Here is a 20,431-nt window from a genome sequence, read left to right as displayed (position 1 = left end):
AGATGTGACATTTAAACAAGAACCTAAAAACAGTTGAGGACAAATCTGTAATTATTAGACCTGATTATAAAAATAAAAAAAGTGTTGACCTTCTGAAGTCGTGTTGTTTATATATGTACAGCAATGTTTAAAAAAGCAGAAGCTGAGGAGATCATTGTTGTGACCTCTCACTGACACACTGATCTGAACTCGTCTTGACCTCTTGACCTCCTGCACTGGTTGTGTTTGCCTCACTCACCTGAGGCTCAACCTGAACACACACACACACACACACACACACACACACACACACACACATACACACACACACACACACACACATTATGAGCCCAGTGTTCAGATGTAACAGAGTACTAAGCCAAATCCAAATCCTCCACCATCATCATGTTTTCATCCTTGCAGGGGGAGGGAGGGCTGACTACGAGGCACAGTGGGGGGAGACACACACACACACACACACACACATACACACACACACACACACACACACACACACACACACGGGGCCTAGTCGCCACATCTTTCATGTGAGGAAGCTGTGCCGCTAAACCGTCAGTAACTCTTCTTTATTTTCATCTAAATCTAAACTTAAAACAACCAGTTAGTTCATGAATACGAGAATCAGACAGATGTGGAGCCGCCTGAACGAAACAGATGTTCGACCTCTCATGCTATACGTTTAGCCTAACTAGCTCGCATGCTAGGCTAGGCTAGGTGGCTACATGTGTTTAGCTACAGCCTGTTTAAACGACCAGACTCCGATTATATCAGGATTTTAATCAAGGGGGGGTCATTCTAATTAATTTCGCTGTTTAAAACATCAATAATCTAGAAAGGAAACTTACTTAGCCACGTCTGAAAGGTTAGCTCGTTTAGAAGCTAACTGTTAGATTCTATGAACGGTGGGTTGTTGTCATCAGGCTGCATGTAAATACACTAGTGGGTCATTTTATACACTGTGTAGGACATAAAGAATATAATCAGTGTTTTGCATTAATAAACAGCTTCTTAATTGTGCAGTAAATTGTTGTTTTTAACGCGTAATGCTTTAGGACAGACAGTGAGCAGCTGATGTGTCAAATGTCAAAAATGCATCAAATACATGTAAATTAAACAGACAGCTCATGTTTTTGTTAACAGGAGGGTGTCATTTTGTTGTCGTGTCACTTTTTATCTAATGCAAAGTTCATGTGTTGGAATTTCAGACCCGTTTTTGGGCTCCCAAAACAGCTCCGGCCCGGGCCTCAGTCCGCGGTCTAGAGTTTGACAGCGGGCCGTTTGAGACTGACGCACGTCGGCTTGTAACTGCCAGCCTGCCTGCCCCCCCAAACCACCATCATGGAAGACAGCAGAGGTGAGGAGATAAGTGCTCTGATGTTGTGAACAGAAATGAAACAACATGAAGGAAATGATCCCTACATACAAGTTCACTTCATTATCCAGTCATCATTATAGTTCATAGTTTCAGCTGATGTTTACTCTCTTTAACTTTAACATGTTTATCATTGATTACACAGCTTTCTGTATCAATTCTACAATTCACTTATCAGACTCTTTTATCCAAAGCGACGTACATCAGAGAGTAAGTACAACACAAGCAAGGATCTAGAAAAAAGGGAACAATGTCAGTAAGAGCAAACGATCAGCTTTGAGTCTGATTGGACACACAGGTGCTGACAGGAAGTGACCAGAGGCAAAGCACAACATTGAGGGCAGTTCTTGAGAGCTCTAATCAGTATAGAAACCATCTTATAAGTCGTCGTTATCAAACAAAAACCATCGTCATTACCATCATCATCATCAATAATATGGAGACCATCATCATTAAGTTAGTAGGTATTCATGAAAGAGCTGGGTCTTTAGCTTTTTCTTAAAGGTGCAGAGGGACTCTGCAGATCACATGGAGTTTGGAAGTTCATTCCACCACCGGGGGGCGACAGAGGAGAAGAGTCTAGTCAGCGTCTTAGGACTCTGTTGTGAAGGTTGGATCAGATTCCTTTCATTGGCAGAGTGTAGTGGGGGGGGGGGGGGGGGGGGGGAGTGTAGACCTGGATCAGAGAGTTAAAGTAAGGAGGAGACGTTTCTGTGTCTGTTTTGTAAGCGAGCAGCAGAGTTTTAAATTTGATGTGAGCAGTAACTGGGAGCCAGTGTAAGGAGATGAACAGCGGAGTGACATGTGCTCTTTTAGGAAGGTTGAAGACCAGTCGTGCTGCTGCATTTTGTATCATTTGCACATTTACAAATCTTACCTTCAGCAGAGTATGTTTACATTCAGTCAGACATGACTGACAACATTTTGTATTTAATGTGTCATATTTTAGACAAGAAGTAATGCTAAGTTAAAGACTGGATGTATATATTTCTTCTTATTCTTATTTGTACATTTTTAGTGCTTATTTACTTTGTATTTATTAGTGTATTATTATATTGTTTTATTTGCTCTGTTAACCTGCTGCTGTAACGCCACAATTTCCCAGTTTGGGCTCAATAAAGTAAATCTATCTATCTAGGGATCCAATGTAAATAAATAAATAATGAATGAAGCTATCTATCTTTCTATTTATCTATATATCTATATCGATCAAAGGTTGCATTTGGAAACTGATGTTGATTTGAGCAACAAATACAAAAAATATCATGTTTACCTAAATCAGAATCAGCTTTCTTGGCCCTGAATGATGAAACAAAAAAATGATTTTGACTTGAATAAACTGTGCCCTCCATGTACAAAATTATAAAAATAAATATGAACATGAAGAAAGACTAATATTTACAAGCCTACATGAAACAATCGTGCAGTAGTGAGGAGTCTAAAAATGCTGAAATAAACATAATACAATATGTACCTAATTAAGTAACATATGGCTAAATTACTTAACATGTGGTAGATAGTTTTTACAGTATTTACATTAAGGCAGTATGCATGGATTGAAGTCAGAGGAAGAGGGTAACAATATTTACAAGATTAACTGGGTTGATTTTGGGCTTTTTATGTCTTTAGTGTAGAGACAGGACAGTGAATAGAGTCGGAAATCAGGTACAGAGTGAGTGGGGAATGACACGCCCCACCCTATGGGGTTAACAGCTTCCCACAACTAGACCCAATGAATCACACAAGACTCCTTAACAAAGTCCAAATGATGTGATTTTAATAAGACTCAAAGAACAACATGATTAAACAAAGACTCAAAAACAACAAACAATCCCTGACTGAGATTCATCACACAGCAGTCCCCTCTCCAGAAGCCTCTCTCCTCCTGAACTCTGGCACAGCTTTAATCACTGAGGCCAGGTGCACCATGTGGAGCCATCAGAAGCTTCACCTGGACAGAGAAGGGACAAACAGGGAAACATACAGCCGTAACAATAGTCTCTATCAGCATGTGTTCAGGTTACTTTCATCGTACTGGTTGGTAGATTTGTTTTAAAGCCAGCGAGATGAAGACATCCGTTAAGAAACACAATTACAAAAACAATGTAACATGAAATGACACATTAGAGAGAACGAGAAATAAAGAGGACTATACATGTAAAAAATCCTGAAAATGATAAAAGTGCTCAAAGTTCCTCCTCACAGGGAATATAAGAGAAATAAATCAATTGAACACTTAAATGTATTGTTAAGAAAGGGGGGGAACAAGTTTAGGACTTTAATAAACAACAACTGACACATGACACTAATTTCTTCTATATATTCACATCAGACATGTGGCTGCAGGAGCTGGGGATCGAACCCCTGACCTTCCAGCTAGGAGATGACCGACTCCACTGATCCACAGCTGCCCCTTATTATTAGTCACATTACATGTGAGAGGTGGAGTTGTGTAAGATACTGATGTCGTCTGTTGAGGAAAAAAAACACCTTAAAATAAAAGGATGTGAAAAATAAATGTCCTCGTGTTTAGAAGCAAGGTTTCCTTCATTTGATCTGATTAGTATTTAAATGTTCACATGGTCTCCGTAGGCCTCTGGAGCTGTTTTGTGTGAGTCTGTGCTCGGTTGATTTTATTTTCCAGTGAGTTGAGGCAAGAAAAAAATAGATTAGCTCGGATGACAACAAAGCACACAGCCTGAAGCAGAGAAAATGCAGCACGCAGCCGACTGCAGGCGGAAGAATAGGAAGGAAGCGGGCGTGATTCTTCCTTAAACTGAGTACTGATGGACGAGTCTATTGGCTTCACATCAGCTGTTACCTGTGATAATGACAGAGGTGATGTTCAGTGTGCAGGTTGTTGGAATCTGGACAGGAAGAGCAGGAACCTGAAGGAGTTATAACAACCCGCTCACTTTACTAATGTTGCTCATTACAAAGATACAAACTTAGAAAATCAATCGTCTGTTCACAACTGCCGCTAAAGCTGCGTCCATGGAGACGATTAACTCTGCAGCCTCTTTGAAAGGAGCTGAACTAGCTTTCATTACTCACGTTAAACTGAACATTTGCACTGATGGTGAAGTGAGACGAGGTGAACAGATCGTCATGAACCGGTCGGCACCTGATTGACTTTTTCTGCATCGTCATGTCGGAGTCTGTTGACGTTTTCTTTTCCATTCAGCAGTCTTTAAACATCTCATACCACCTTCTGTTATGTGCCATTCTCAGTTTTATAGATTTGTCTGTCAGAGCGTTCAGTTTTTGTGTCTTTAACCTCTTCCCTCTGTTGTTATTGTCTCCTTTATCTCTTTACCACAGTAAACCGATCAACAAACAAACAAATGTGATATTTTCATCCAGATTGATATGTTAACAGTCCGGCCTGCAGAGTTTGTGGTTACCGATTAGAGTCCAATCAAGTCTTTAATGCAGCAATGTAGTTACTTTTGATAATTAAATCAGGATATTTGTGTTTGCAAACTCTCAGATTCCCGCAGCCCCGACAGCTCCTCTGTGTCGTCCCCGCCGTCGGGCCAACGCTCGCCCCCCCTGGCGTCCTCAGCCGCAGCTTCCATGACCTCCCTGCCTCCCATCAGCACCTCAGGAGTCAACAGTCCCATCAGCAGCATCGGCTCCCCCTTCTCTGTCATCAGCTCCTCGCTGGGCTCGCCATGCCTACCTGGCACGCCATCGGTGGGATACGGCCCGATCAGCAGCCCGCAGGTGAGGAACGACTGTTGTGCTTTCAGGGATTTCTTCAAGGTTCCTTTTCCCATCTCTGAGGCAGCTTTGATAACTCCTTAACAACTTCTTGTGTCTGTCTTATTTGTCATCATAAATATATCAGTACACTTAATTTTAGCCAAATTTACCAGACGAGGTGTGCTTCAGCACGGTACAGGACAACTGGGCGTAGTGTGAGTGCTCCCTTAAAGAAATGTTGTCATTGTCGTTCCCTTCTCTTCTGTGCTTCTCTTCAGATCAACTCCACAGTGTCCATGTCGGGGCTCCACGCTGTGAGCAGCTCTGACGATGTGAAACCTCCGCTGGGCCTGAAGCAGCTGTCGGCCCACAGTCCAGGGCCGATGCTCTCTCAGAAACGCCTTTGTGCCATCTGTGGAGACCGATCCTCTGGTGACTACACACACCCTCAATACAATTTTATCTTCTCTTCATGTGCACTCCTGAACATCTCTAGAACATTTCAGGCAGACTCTCTTTGTATGTCAATGCTGCGTTCACAAACACATTCACAAAAACAGTGATGAAGAACGTAGTGGTGAATACTACTGCTGTCGTGCGCCGGTCACAGGATATAAACATCATCACTCCCTTCCTCTCCCCCATTGTGACTTTTCATGAACATTTCTTGCTGCGGTCTCACATCTGCTCACCCTGACTTCACGTTGAAAGTTACTTGGAAACTTTTTCTCTACTCAGAAAAAAATCAGAGTAGAGTCTGAAAATTTCAGGAAGCTTTCAGGAAGTTTTGTGAAAGTGTGACTTGCTGCTTTTGATTTTGAGAACCTCTACATTTTCAGCCTAAAACAGAATGATCTTCCTCTCTTGTCTTTTTTTCCTCCTCATAGTCCACTGCACAGCTCCTACATTTCACCTTTTGTACATTTTGTGTTTTTTTATTTTTTTTATTTTTTATATTTTACATTTTATATTTTTAAATTCTATTTTATATATTGTAATATCTTCTTATTCTGTATTATTTAAGTTGTTGCTAGTTCTGCTTTATTTCCTTGTTAATTGTTTAGCACCAATACACCAAGTCAAATTCCTTTATGTGTAAATGTACTTGATAATAAATCCTGATCCTGATTCTGATTCTGATCCTGATCTGCTCTTCCCTCTTCTTCTCACACCTTCCAGGTAAGCACTACGGCGTCTACAGCTGCGAGGGCTGCAAAGGCTTCTTCAAGCGGACAGTACGCAAAGACCTGACCTACACGTGTCGGGACAATAAAGACTGCATGGTGGATAAGAGGCAGAGGAACCGCTGTCAGTACTGCCGCTACCAGAAGTGCCTGGCCATGGGCATGAAGAGAGAAGGTGAGCAAGGAGGAGGCGCAGCTCAGCACAGCTTGTAGCCGGCTGCTCCTCAGCCCCTTCTGCACACGACCCCTAAAAGAAAATAACAGTAACAGGCAGTCTCCACAGGATCCGTGTGCGCTGAGGTCTGTCCGCGCGGCGCCCTCAGGTACTGATCACGCCCTCTGTTGTCGACGCTCGTGTTTCCACTACCAGGCTGTGGTCGGTCTCCGGCGCGTTTATGCTGCGCCAAGTCTCTCTTCGATAGAGCTGCAAGCATGCGTCTAGCTGAACAGAGCAGACCCGGACAGGAAGTCAGACAAGGGAACGCACAGAGCATCCAGTAGATTTCAAAATAAAACACAATATGCAGACTTCCTGATCGTATATTCCATCACTTAATCAACATGACGTCAAAACACATCCACAGGAAGACAAAGCAACCTGTTGTTTGCACTTTGTTCTCTTTATTCCCGAGTGATCTTGTAGTTCTCCTGTGATCATAGGGAATGTGAGAGTTTAGTTTAGTTTAATCGTGTTTTGGACAGTGTACAAAAAAAACACATTAGTCTCAGAAGAGAAGAGATGCTTTGTACCAGATTTAGCTAGCTAGCCAATTTCCATCTGTTGTCCCTGGGCAGATGATGGCAACAGCAAAATACAAATCAACCAGTCATGCACACACACACACACACACACACACACACACACACACACACACACACACACACACACACACACACACACACACACACACTTCATAAGAGTAAAGAAAGACAGAGAACAACATACAGATATTAAAACATTATGTACAAGTTTCCCTGAGATGTAAAAGGTTGTCGAGATGACACATTAATGCTGACTGGTTCCTTAAAATCCATTTGAATTTTTTTCACCATTTCCCGGGTGAACGTGCAGAAGTTTGTGCAAAGTTTAAGACTAGTTGGAAGACTATTCCATTCTTTAACGGCTTTAAAAGAAAAAAATTGTGCTAAAGCGGAGCCACGTTTAGGAATGCTGCAATCTCCGTTAGAGGCAGAGACCTTGAAGATCTGCTTATCTGCACTTCTGCTTATGGCTGCTCTCCGCTGTGCTTTCACTTCTTAAACAGACCCAGTGAGGTCGGGCGCACGCCGTGGAGACGGAATCCTGCTCACACGCATCCTGTGGAAACTGTCAGAGAAACTTTTTCACACACAATTTGAGCTTTGAATGCACAAACAAGAATGTCATTATTTTAAAGTATTTGGCGGACAGAAAGCCCTGCAGCATAAAAAAAAAGACTTTTGATTTAGACTTGAAGCAATTTAGTTTCTTCTCCCAAAGCTTTTAACATTATCACCTGAAAGTTAGGGAACAAAACAAAAAAACCCTTTAGGCTCCTTCTCTTGCTGCAGTCATCAGTGAGGATATGATTGAACTTATTACTTACTTTCTCTCACAGTGGTGTAATTGTTGTGTTTGAGCCCATTAGTCATATTAATGACCTGACCTATGACCTTTAAGCAGATGACACCTCATTAAGAGTCCTCTGAATGAAACACGCTGTACAAACATGTTGCTCACAGTGTTTTGTAGTAGATCAGACTCCAGTCACTTGTGATTCACTTAATAATGATTCCTATCACATTTAGTGATTTCACTGCTCAGTCTCAGAAATCTTCAGTATGTCACAATGATTCAGTAGAATCACAAACAGTGGGACACTCTGAGGAGCTTTAACACTATCTTCAGGCACACTTCTTGTTTACTCATAGTCAAGAGGTGTTTAGTTCTTTATGTGGTAATGAGAAACTGGTAAATAAAGCCTATGAAGCACAACTTTAAGCAGCTATTAACCAGATTTTAGATGACTACACTTGTCAAAGAATTTCCTGAGTGTACGTCTCCATAAGTTCATAATATATCATTGTTATACGATGGCAGTGGTTCCCAACCTTTTTCCTTCTTCTGACTAAAGCTGGCTACACATTAGACAATTTTCAAACCTTAACAGATTTTTTTTTTTAAATGTGGTCGACCACAGACATAGAGACAATTTTGAACATTATAATCCTCCAAACTGCAACACTAGATGATCTCAAACGTAACTCCAGAAGAAAAACAAATTCAGACAACGATGAATGTCGTCAACTGGCCGTTCTGTTGTCAGTTCTGTTGTGCAGGAAAAAACAATGTGGGTGAAATCCTGGCTGAGCAGAAAGTAAAGGTGCTACTTTATACAATCTGCAGCACGAGCTGGAGGCGAGTTATTAATGTACGCAACATCCCGTTGATCGGAGGCGGTCGATCTGGAATCATAAACACAGACATGTTTGTTATTTACAGGATTTATCTGGAGCAGTAAAATTATCATATCGACACCACACACTGAAGGATTCATTAATTAAACCAATAATCGGTTGTGACTCGCCCCCAATCATTTGTGGGGCCGGGGAATCTCGTCTAATGTGTAGCCAGCTTAAAGAAAGCGAAGCCCCACTACCCAGGACCCCCCCACACACAAAGACGGTGATACATCGCTGTCAAAAATTAGACTAAATTTCAGTTGATTTTAGTTTTATCTACAGACCTTTGAATAATTAACCGATAAGTTTGTCATCATTATTTGAGTCAATTCTGGAACAAAATAATTTCACCAACTTCTGAGCAGGCCGAGCCTCGCGCCCCCTCCCAGGGCCAGGACCCCAGGTTGGGAACCAATGCATTAATGACAGTGATTGAGTAGATAAAGTTTTATTGATGTTAAAATCCAAGTTCTTCATATTCAAGTGGAAACAGACGTATTTACCAACTTCCTCTTGATAGGATGTTTAGATGGTCACTGTTGTTACTTCACTGATCACTGCAGCGATAGATACATTCATGTTACACCGATGAAAGAGCCATCAAAGATTCTTCCAAAGCACCTCAATGAGATACAGAATCAGTCGATCCAGTAGCTGCAGCAGCGTGTTGTAGGGTCAGAGATGATAGAGGACAGAAAGAACGAGAACAGAGTGGTGGAGAGGGAGATGGGGGTGGGTTCAGCCTTGTAAACACTAACCCCCTTTCCCCTCTCTTCCTCTTTTTTGTTTCCTCTCGTTCTCTCTCTCCCCCCTCCCTCCCTCTGTAGTGGCCGAGATGAACGTCAGATGTAAGGAGAAGAGGGAGGGAGGGGTGTGTGCGTCTGTGCCTGTTTGAGTGAGCGAGCATTGCATATCTAAAGAGAAGGAGCTTGTTTAAAGCGTTTTTCCACAGCTTGTTGCCAGAGGTCGAATCAGTGCCAGACTTGAAGCAATTCCTCATTTTTTTATAGTGTTCATATATCCAGAGAAGTCTGCTGGATATGCACACTCCTCCTTAAATGATCGCAAAGTCCGTTCACAGTGAGCCACAGACCAGTTCTTCTCCTGTTCAGTCGTTTCCATGTGTGAGGAACTTTGATGTAAAGTAGTTTTTCTCACAGATTCTTAAATCTACACTTAGCCTCCTAACTGGTCACTAAGCGTGTGGCCACTGTTCAACTTCTTCATCAGACACATGCAGGTTGATGATGTCATCGATAAGATTTAAAGCCTGTTTGGTTTATAAACAAGTCGATGCTACTGTAAGATTTAAGTTTGAGGAAACCTCTAATCTTTGCTTTGACACTTAAATTAACAGTTTTCAGCTGATCATCAAATAGAAGACAACATGATTACTTTTCCTGACACAGGCTTCATTTAAACAATTGATACATGCTGTTCTAACAGCGCTTTGGCGCCCACCGAGTGTCTCCCAGCTCGGCGTCTGAGCCGGCTGTGAAGCTCTCTCCAGCGAGTAAAAGCCCGTCTTATATTCCCTCTAGTCTGGCTTCTTGCTCCGTCACTCTCGCATTTTCTCTTCTGAGTTTCGTCCGTCACCGTCCTCTTTTTTTTTTTTTTTTTTTTTACTTTTATTCACCAAATCGTGCACACACACACTCACACAATAAAAAAAAGAGATCCAAACAAGAGGGGAACTGTGGTACGATACAGAAGATTCCTCGTCCTCTTGGCCTCAGACGTTGACTCAAACAGCACAGAGACGAGTGAACTGTCTGCTTTATATCTGAAGGCTGCTGTGTGAGTTAGTGCCGTTAAGCCACACACACTGAACCGCGTCCTGCTGCCATGGTAACATGGTGCTGAAAGCAGGCGGCCGTTCTCCCTGTGGAAAGTTAAAGTGCTTTTAGATGGACTTTGAAACGATTATTTAAGATGAAAAAGAGTCTTTACAATAAAACAATAAAAGTTAAAGATCTCCTTCCTTAGTTACACGTAGGTGTGGGGATCTAATCCGGTTCCATAAGGACCCTCTTCTACTCTTCAAAACCTGAAAGTCAAAAACATTTAAGCTATCGATACAGTCATCGAGTCCTGTAGCGTAACATTTGAACTCAAACTGCTGTACAAACACATCGAAGTGTCTGATCAAGTTTTTGCCATCCATCAGTCTGGTTTGTACTTCTGTCCTGAGAGTCACTGATTCAGTTATTTATATCTTTATATCTGCTTTAGGTAGTGAGCCTGAAATGAATGAAAGACGGTATGAAAGAATTTGACTTGATCATGGATTGTACATATCTGTGCCTCTTTCCCTTCTCACTGGCCGGCCTGTGTTTCTCATATTCATTGAGTCTTACTACTTCTCCCTTTTCTTTTTTGCCTCTTTCCGTCTGTATGACAACCCGCTTGACATCCGATCCGTCTCCCCTAACTCCTCTTCATTTCCCAAATATGATCTGATAAAAACTTCTCTCATTTGATCCATTCTTTCTGCACTAACACCTCTCCTCTCATCCCTCTGTCTTTGTCTGTGCTTTACTAAATGTTTCTGTTTTCTGCCACTGCCTGCCGCTCCAAACCCTTCGATTCTCTAACCTGCTTCTTCTCCTGCTCTCACACATTTCCTCCTCCTTTGCCCTTTCACATTGTCCCTCACTCACCCATCCTCATTATCTCCTCTCCTCTCTTCCCTCTCTCCATCCCTTCCTTCCCTCTTTCTTGTCCTTCATTGTTTTCTTCTGTGCTCCCTTCTGTCCATCCCGACCCCTTGTCCTGCAGCCGTTCAAGAAGAGCGACAGAGGAACAGGGAGCGGGACGGCGAGGTGGAGTCGACTAGCAGTGTGGTGAACGAGGAGATGCCGGTGGATAAGATTTTAGAGGCGGAGGTGGCTGTGGAGCAGAAGACGGAGCTTCATGCTGACGGCAGTTCAGGCGGCAGCTCTGTGAGTAGGCCGGATGTTGATTTGTGTAATATTGTGTTATTATTGTTTTAATGATTATTACCTGAGGAGCAAATATTGAACATGTGTGATCATTTGAAGCTGATAAATGATCTGTATTCAAATGTTTAATTGAGCTTCTATTTGTTTGATGACTGCAGGGTCAGCTAGCTTTGTTCCCTGGCTGTTTGTGTGACACCTTTTAGAGTCTGAAATAATTACTAATAATCCTCTAAATCTCTTTTCTCCAGCCCAACGACCCGGTTACCAACATCTGTCAGGCAGCAGACAAGCAGCTCTTCACCCTGGTGGAGTGGGCAAAGAGGATTCCTCACTTCTCAGAGCTGCCTCTGGATGACCAGGTCATCCTGCTACGTGCAGGTAAACTCTCAGTTATGCTTTTGTTACGAGCTAGCACCACTGATTCCTAACACTTTATTCAAACACAACAAAACCTGCATGTGTCAATGCAATTTTCACCCGGTCTTACCCAAAAATGGTCATGAGCAGGTGAGGTACCAACCCATATACTCATCAGCTCTGCTGCTTATCCCACAAATGCATGTTCCTTACAAATGTTGCACCATTTAAAAGGGAAATAAAAAGGCTTTCCATCAGTATTAGATTTATTGCCAAGAAGCATTTACAGTTACAACAGAGAAATAATCTACCAAACACAAATGTCCTTACTTTTTATGCGATGTTTGTATCATGGGAACAGTGTGATCTTTGTGCACATGATGAAGCAGCTTCTACTCTTTACTACCCCCATGCATTGTTCTTTTCTACTCCTGCCTATTGTGCATTTATATAAAGGACTCTTCTTTGTCCGCCATCTTGGATTTATCTTGTTATATTACATTTTTATCCTATGCCCTGCCTCCTGAGACCCCCCCCCCTCGACAGGGAGGGACATATGAGAATAACATCTTTGGAAAATTTCAGAGAAGGCTGTACGGACATTTTCTATTAGAAATGTTCAGGAGTACATGTTTATAAACGCAGCTTTAGATATGAGAAAGTTTGATGCGTGATGATTTCCATTGTGTTCAGCAGAGTCCAGTCCTCGAGCTCTCAGCCTAGGGTCAAGTTGATAGTTGTGAAGCATCCGATCTGCAGAGTGGTTCTGCCCACCTCCCTCAAGCTTTATTTATTTAACAGTATGCCACTTCTCTCCTAAAACGCTTGGTTATGACACCAGCCTGGTCTTCGTTGCTACGTACCCCAGCACGCTTTGTGCATTGAAGCGGACACTTGCTTTACACAATGAATGGTGGCACATTTTAGGTTGTGTGCAGTATGTGATGTGGTGGCTGCACTTGCGGTCATGACGATGTTCGTTAAACAGATAGTGGTAGGTGAGGAAAAACAGTTTTTTTTAAAGGGACGTCTTAAATATTGGAACTTTAATATTTAGATATTCTGATTTACCAGAAGTAATGACACTCTGACTCTTCAAACAGGCTGGAATGAACTCCTGATTGCATCGTTCTCTCATCGCTCCATCTCGGTGAAGGACGGGATTTTACTGGCCACCGGCCTGCACGTCCACAGGAACAGCGCTCACAGTGCAGGTGTTGGAGCCATCTTTGACAGGTAATACACAGGTGCATTTAAACCACAGTATCCCCGACACACACACACACACCCCCCCCCCCCAACATTTAGAAGACAAACTGGGGATGACCCACTGTAGTAAGAAATTCTCTGATCTGTGGAGAGTTTTAGTATAAGGGGACGTTTTATCTGGCGTCCTTTCTGAGAATCCGCTTCCTCCCAGTATTAGGATAACATACTCTTAGACTAAAATATACAGACCTTAAACGCTAGCTTCAAATCCACAACCCCCTCCTAAATTCACCTGTTCAATCCACCTTAGTCCTAAAGACAATCTTAAGAAAGAAGGAATATTGTCCTCTCTTTAGCCTCGTGGATTTCTTAATCTGATGGTTTTCTAGTCACTGTTTTTATGTGAAGGGAACACATCTTGTGCAGGTTAGGTCTGATCAGTGACTTGGGTAAGAGTTTAGGATTCTGCATCTCCATCTTTAATCTGGCTACAGCTGCTGTGTTCTGTGTTGGCTGTGATTGGCTGAGAGACTTTGCTTCTGTAGCGCTGCCTGTAGGGTGACAGCGCATGCTGCGGAGGCTGGTGACTAATGCTTACCCATAGACATGCATGCTCACACCAACACACACAATCAGAAGCGTAGCACATACTGCAGCTTTGATAACAACAATGGCTGGCTAGTGAACTATACTAACTAATAAAGCAGGGCCGTCACAACACCAGAGTTTTAAACTTAAGTAAGAGTCTAGTAAAAATCATATAATATCAATACCTGTGTCCTAGGCGCCCATTTTGACTGATTTTATTTATTATTGCAACAGAAAAGCAAAATAAATTAATATATTATAAATATATCATATTGTGCGTTTTCTGATCTCCTTTTTGATTTGTGTACTCTGTTAGTTTCACGGTCATTTACATTTTATCAGAGGTGCACCGATCGTCCAGCTGGTGACCAAACTCTGCCGATCTTGAATTTAAAACACACGAGCTGAAAGTTTCACACCACACACAAAGTGACACAAACACTAACGCGACAGCCACACTCACACTCACACAAACCAACAAGTCAGAAGCGTGGACGTGAGGCTCCAATCAGCTGAAGCAAACAGACATTAACCAACAAGGCTGCACAGTGGTGGTGCACTGGTTGCCTCACAGCAAAGAAGGTAACTGGTTCCACTCCCCGTGTAGGTTCCCTCCAGGTTTTCTGGCTTCCTCCCAACAGTCCCATCACATGCTCGTTAGGTTACTTTAGTGACTCTAACTCACCATCCTTCACATTATCTCTCTCTGTTTGTCAGCCCTGTGATTGACTGGAGGTGAGTCCAGGATGTAACCCCGCCTCTCGCTTAATGACAGCTGGGATCAGCTCCAGAGATAGGATAAGATGGAGACAAAGAGCTTTTCCCATCACTCGCTCCTCTTGCCCGACGCTGCCTCCCCCCTGCTCACAAGAGCTGGGAGAGTCTGTAATCATCTATGATCAGGGTGGGAAACTCAGCGTGTGATTAAAAAGTTTGACCTTCTGTCGGGCGTGTCAGTTTGCAGGAATATAATAGATGAATGCATAATGATAAATAAGGGATATAAAACATTATTTGTGCTAATACGGATCACCCAGGCAGCGAGCGAGAGAGAGCCAGACGGGTTAAAGACTAAAGCAGTGGATCTCAACTGGTCCAGCCTCAGGACCCACCACCACCTCCTTAGAAAAGGCGACCCAAATGTCTGATTGACGGATGAAGACGGCTGTCATTTGTCCCTTTGGTGGCTCTGAAACTTCTAAAGACCTGATGTTAGCTTGTAGCTAAATGCTAAAGCCAGCTCTTCATAAAGCTAAAACTTAAAATGCTGATTTCCCTTCTATGTGTTGATGTGAATTCTGCGTGCATGTTTGTTTCCCGCCTTGCAGTCGTTTTAGAATAAGTGAGTGTTGACTTCTCAGCTTCATCTCTAATTTCTTGTAGATCATTTAAAAAACCCTATAAAGCTCAACAAAGCTGCATGAAGGCTGTGCTGCCATCTAGGGCTTGGGTGGTGTAATTGCCACATGAACACAAGCGCACAAGTAGAAATGCTCACAACACTGAAGGCCTCAGATGTTGGTTAATGCGTCGACTCCACACAAGTATGAATCCGGCTTCATGCTGTGCTGGTTTATGTCATTATGGGATGTCATGCTTATTTATAAGTGATCACTGCTTTAAGCTTTTTTAATGTAGTTTCAACTCTAAACAAAATACACATTTAAGTAAAACCCCAACAGCTTCACAACATGTCAATGCAAACTGTTAATTACACAGTAAGTACATTGTTATAAAGGGTTAATTTGCTGCTAAATCTGGTCAGGGTAACGGCACGCTAACTGGGCTCCATGATTTCTTTCTGATCCTTTTAATTGTCTCATCATGGCTCTGCTCTCCTCTAGCAGCAGGCTTTGTTTCAGCTTCGCATCAGCAACTGAATCAAATCTTTTCAAGGAGGTTGTAATAACAAAAATATCATTAATGTCACGTATCAGTTGAGGGAGACTTTTTTTTTTTTTACTTTGTACCTGAAGTGCAAAACTCTGAAACTTTAAATAAAACTATGAATCAAAGCAACAAAGAGGACAAAACACAACGACATATCAGAGGAATGAAACCTTTTACAGCATAATAAGCAAAGTAGAAAACATAAAAGTTAGTATATTACAAACTGTAAAGGATGTGTACTTAGCAGGTAGGTGTGTTTTTAAGTGTGACAACCTATAACAGGTGTTCTCTGTAAAAGCTGAGCACACCTCGTCCCTTTTTTACTTAATTATTAATGTGAGAGATAAAGAAACTATCCAGTCAGTGTTAATAATGTTAAAGAGTTTTAGTTTTGTTTTCTTAAATGTTTTATTTTGCACTTTGAGAGTTTAAAGTCCAGCTGAAATCATATGACGACTTTAATGTTCTTAATCGTGTTGTTGATAAAGAGAAAGAGAAAAAGGAAACACTGCGTCTTTGGTCAACTGAAGGGGCGTGTCTTACCGGACTGTGACAGACACTATCTGACTGCCAAAGTGTCGATGAGGGGAAAAAAAAAGGAAAAAAAAGACCGAGAGCTGTCAACAGAGCCGGACACACCACAGAAACTAGGGCGACGATCACTCACCGACGGTCCAACTAGGACGACGGCTGTTATTTCTGCTTGAAAAAGTGCAGTCAACGTTTAAAGAAGATCAAGAGCATGAGGAATATAGGAACATTTGTTTCTGTTGGTCTCATCTCAGGGCAGCCTGAACCTCGGACCAGACAGGAGAAGAACCAAATCCTCAGTCTGACCGTCTTAAAATCAAATGTTAATCTTTTTCTTTTGGTTTCTCAAAGTACATCACCTGATGAGCTGTTTACGGAGCACACACTGTCTGTATTTTCTAAGACATGAAGTACATCTTGATGTGATTTCAGTTGGACTTTAACATTACTTTCATGAACATCTTTTAAAATGAGAGAGAGAGAATAGTTTCCACGTTCTGAACAGTTCCATGTGCACTAGTTATTTTCAGCTATTTGCACTCTGCATATGCTTGATATAATTTATCACAACCTCCTTCCTACTTTCTTTAAAACATGCTGATCGCCAGAAAACGGATCAAATCTTTACCAGAGTGTTTGGATCCAGATACAAAACAAAGCAAACTTTAAACCCCGACACACAAACATTATGGATGATCCAGTACAAAATATTGAAGCAGAGTTTCACCGTGTGGAATGATTGAATGCAACCCGTGTCTGTGCAGCTGAAGGACAAACAGACACTATTCTGTAATAACAATGTGACTGTGTAATGACATTGTAATAACACGTTGTGATTGAATACACAGGGCGCACAATGCCGAGGTTGGGGCCATATTTGACAGGTAACTACTCCACTACTCAAACACCTTTCTGAAACCCCTCCTCTTCAGTCAACACTGACACCAACACAGAACCACAGCTTCAGATCACTGCTTTCAGGGTCTTTTCTCAGCTGTAGAAATTCAATTGAATAAATCTACTGAGAACCTTTTACCCAACAGTAAGGACGATGCACTGCACTGCGTTTTGACTAAGTTTCCTCGACCAATCGCCTTGCAGAACACTTTCATCACTGCCCGTTAACGATGCCTCTCAAATGCTCATTCAGCCTTTTAAAATCGAAATGTGTGGGTCGGCTTTGTGACGCCATCTTTCCCAGAGAATTAACGGTGGTGTGGTGGTATGAAGATGTTCAGGACACAGTCAGGTTACCTTTGATGTGAGATGCCGTGGTTTACCCGTCAGTCTTTTGGAGTAGTTGTTTCCTGTTTTATCTCATTTATCACAAACACTCTGGAGTCAACCCAAGATTAGCTCCTCCTCTTTCTCATCTTAATATGACCTAAACATTTATTCATTGTGCTTTACGTGTACGACTTTGATCGAGCTCTGCCCGGGGCTTGAGCAGAGTCTTTCACAATCGGTCCACATCATTAAATATTAAGTTTATTTTTATTTGATGGAGGACGGACACTTGCTCAACGTGATCACAACGTTTCCAGAGTCCTAAACTTATTCCTGGAAGTTTGAGAACCACGCGCCAATAAGTTACAGCCAGAACATAGCAGCGTTTGGTAGCAGCTGTTTGCTCCCCAGGCCAGTTTTTAACTTGTGTTTTTGTCCCCTGCAGAACCAGAAGTTCAGCCAAGCACTCACACTGAGAAGTTACCTTTATTAACAATGTGATGATGGAATCTGGTCCCTCTGTGTTGTTTCTTAATCCTTTATTCCCTCCATTTCTTCCTCTTGCTTTTATCACTTTCCTGCTCTCTTTTTTCTTTTCTCTTTGTGGTTTCCTTCCTGCAAACCTCATCCTCTCCTCTCCTCTCCTCTCCTCCTCCTCCTCTCCTCTCCTCTCCTCTCGTGTCTCCTCTCCTCTCCTCTCCTCTCCTCTCCTCTCGTGTCTCCTCTCCTCCTCTCCTCTCCTCTCCTCTCCTCCCCTCCTCTCCTCTCCTCTCCTCTCCTCTCCTCTCGTGTCTCCTCTCCTCTCCTCTCCTCTCGTGTCTCCTCTCCTCTCCTCTCCTCTCCTCTCCTCTCATCTCCTCCTCTCCTCTCCTCTCCTCTCCTCTCCTCTCCTCTCCTCTCCTCTCCTCTCCTCTCCTCTCGTGTCTCCTCTCCTCCTCTCCTCCTCTCCTCTCCTCCTCTCCTCCCCTCCTCTCCTCTCCTCTCCTCTCCTCTCCTCGTGTCTCCTCTCCTCTCCTCTCCTCTCCTCTCCTCTCCTCCTCTCCTCTCCTCTCCTCTCCTCCTCTCCTCTCCTCTCCTCTCCTCTCCTCTCCTCTCCTCCTCTCCTCCTCTCCTCTCCTCTCCTCTCCTCTCTTCCTCTCCTGTCTACAGGGTTTTGACAGAGCTCGTAAGCAAGATGAGAGACATGCAAATGGATAAGACGGAGCTGGGCTGCCTTCGAGCGATCATCCTCTTTAACCCAGGTACACAGACAGGTGGAGCGTTGACTATTGAGGGGAGAATGTCTCTAAGTGGACACATTTATGGCTGTAATATTGAAGGATTTTTAAAATTTGCATATGTATAACGTGTTATATTCCTTCTGTTTTGAGATATTTTAAATATTCTGTGTTGTCACCTTAAGATGCCAAGGGTTTGTCTAACTCCAGTGAGGTGGAGCTCCTGAGAGAGAGGGTGTACGCGTCTCTCGAGTCTTACTGCAAACAGAAATATCCAGATCAACAGGGCAGGTAGGCTGTAACACAACACACATGCTGATGTCTTAAAAATGGATTTCTCTCTCTTAGTTGATACATTTCTTGTCCTTTCTCACTCCACTGTTCCTCTCATGGTTTTCTTCGTCATCCAGGTTTGCAAAGCTCCTCCTCCGGCTGCCGGCGCTGCGCTCCATAGGTCTGAAGTGCCTGGAGCACCTGTTCTTCTTTAAACTAATCGGTGACACACCCATTGACACCTTCCTGATGGAGATGCTTGAGGCCCCTCACCAGCTCACCTAGGGGGGGGGAACCAGGGGGGAGCCAGGTCGGGTCCGATGGGGGACCCCATGCACACCAGGAAGGAACACCAACAGACCCCCTCACGTTGGCTCGTTGGCTCTTCTCATTGAGACTAACTTAACTGCAGCACCTGCTGGTTTTAAAGTACCGGCTGTCACACACACACACACACACACACGCACACGCACACGCACACACACACATTCTCCCTGTCACTGGCTATTTATCTTTACATACACACACACACACACACACACACACACACACACACACACACACACACACATGCAGATTGTAGCTTGCAAACACAACTTAAAAACAAATAATATGGCTCTGAATGAACAATATGCCAAAACACACACACACACACACACACACACACACACACACTCACGTTCATCCCCTTTTCCTGTGTTCTGTCCTACCACAGGGGTTTTGACTGATTGATACCGCCCCCCTTTTTATCCCACATATACAGTTACATGTCTTAATTTTGAGTGAGCTTTCAGTTTTCACCTCTTCATCTCACAGTGGGGGGTTTTGACATCCCTCCCCTTGTTTTCACTCTGCTAGCTGCACCTCTGGATATTATCTTCATCAGTAGTCTTCATGTAGGGTTTTAGCTTCAAATCAGGTGCGTAGCATTTCAATCAAATGTCCTCATCAAAAAAAAAGAAAGCTCACTTCTTTTAGGTGCAGGAGGTGTCCCATTACCTTCCCAGTGAGCTCATCCGGTCTCGTAAACAATGAACTATTTTATGCTTCTTTTTTTGAATATTCATGCTGAAACTTGTTTGAGTTTCTATTTTGAAGTACTGTACTCATGAAATGAGAGCTTTTTTTTTTTTTTTTTTTTTCCAAGGCATTGAAATCCAGGAAAAAGGGGGGTGGGAGGGCGGGAGGGCGGGCTGTGTAGAACAGAGGAACCTTGTCCCTCCCACCCTGATGCGCACAGTGGGCTTTGTAAGACAAGAAGAATGACTTGAATTTTTTTGTTTCCTAGTTTTTAATTGTTATCCTTTCCTCTCCTCTGGCAGTAGGTTGGCATTTGAAACAGGCTTGAAGCTCACAGAAAGTACAGCTTCAGGAGAAACACCATGGTGTTTGTTACTCTTTACCCCCCCCCCCCCCCCCCCCCCACCCCCCCTTATTCCCTTTGCTGGTGGTCATTAATGCACTTTGTGAGTTGTAAACTGTGTAAATGTTCCT

The 20,431-nt window shown here is 43.0% G+C and overlaps 1 protein-coding gene across 4 annotated transcripts; it reads left to right on the top strand.

Moving 5' to 3' along the window:
- The first annotated feature begins 418 nt into the window (after positions 1-418).
- On the top strand, positions 419-19,449 carry rxrba (retinoid x receptor, beta a). Of its 4 annotated transcripts, XM_061059675.1 has the most exons (13): positions 419-551; positions 1,206-1,354; positions 4,863-5,098; positions 5,356-5,509; positions 6,257-6,436; positions 9,531-9,551; positions 11,482-11,645; positions 11,894-12,023; positions 13,106-13,238; positions 17,069-17,104; positions 18,597-18,688; positions 18,850-18,955; positions 19,075-19,449. In XM_061059675.1, the coding sequence occupies exons 2-13, from the start codon at positions 1,339-1,341 to the stop codon at positions 19,220-19,222; spliced, it is 1,416 nt and encodes a 471-aa protein (XP_060915658.1). In that variant the 5' UTR covers positions 419-551; positions 1,206-1,338; the 3' UTR covers positions 19,223-19,449. The 4 variants fall into 4 exon arrangements, with proteins under 4 accessions (XP_060915658.1, XP_060915659.1, XP_060915660.1 ...); XM_061059676.1 differs by lacking the exon at positions 9,531-9,551; XM_061059677.1 differs by lacking the exon at positions 17,069-17,104.
- Positions 19,450-20,431: the final 982 nt, after the last annotated feature.

The sequence above is a fragment of the Labrus mixtus genome, chromosome 16 (genome assembly GCF_963584025.1).
Source record: "Labrus mixtus chromosome 16, fLabMix1.1, whole genome shotgun sequence".
NCBI lineage: Eukaryota > Metazoa > Chordata > Actinopteri > Labriformes > Labridae > Labrus > Labrus mixtus.
Note: the sequence above shows the minus strand (reverse complement) of the source record. Positions and strands in the feature narration are given on the sequence as shown.

Excerpts from the sequence above, each read along its gene's own strand:
- rxrba (XM_061059675.1), top strand. Across the intron at positions 13,239-17,068 it reads GTTGGAGCCATCTTTGACAG|GGCGCACAATGCCGAGGTTG; the intron begins GTAATACACAGG and ends TTGAATACACAG. Across the intron at positions 18,956-19,074 it reads TATCCAGATCAACAGGGCAG|GTTTGCAAAGCTCCTCCTCC; the intron begins GTAGGCTGTAAC and ends TTCGTCATCCAG.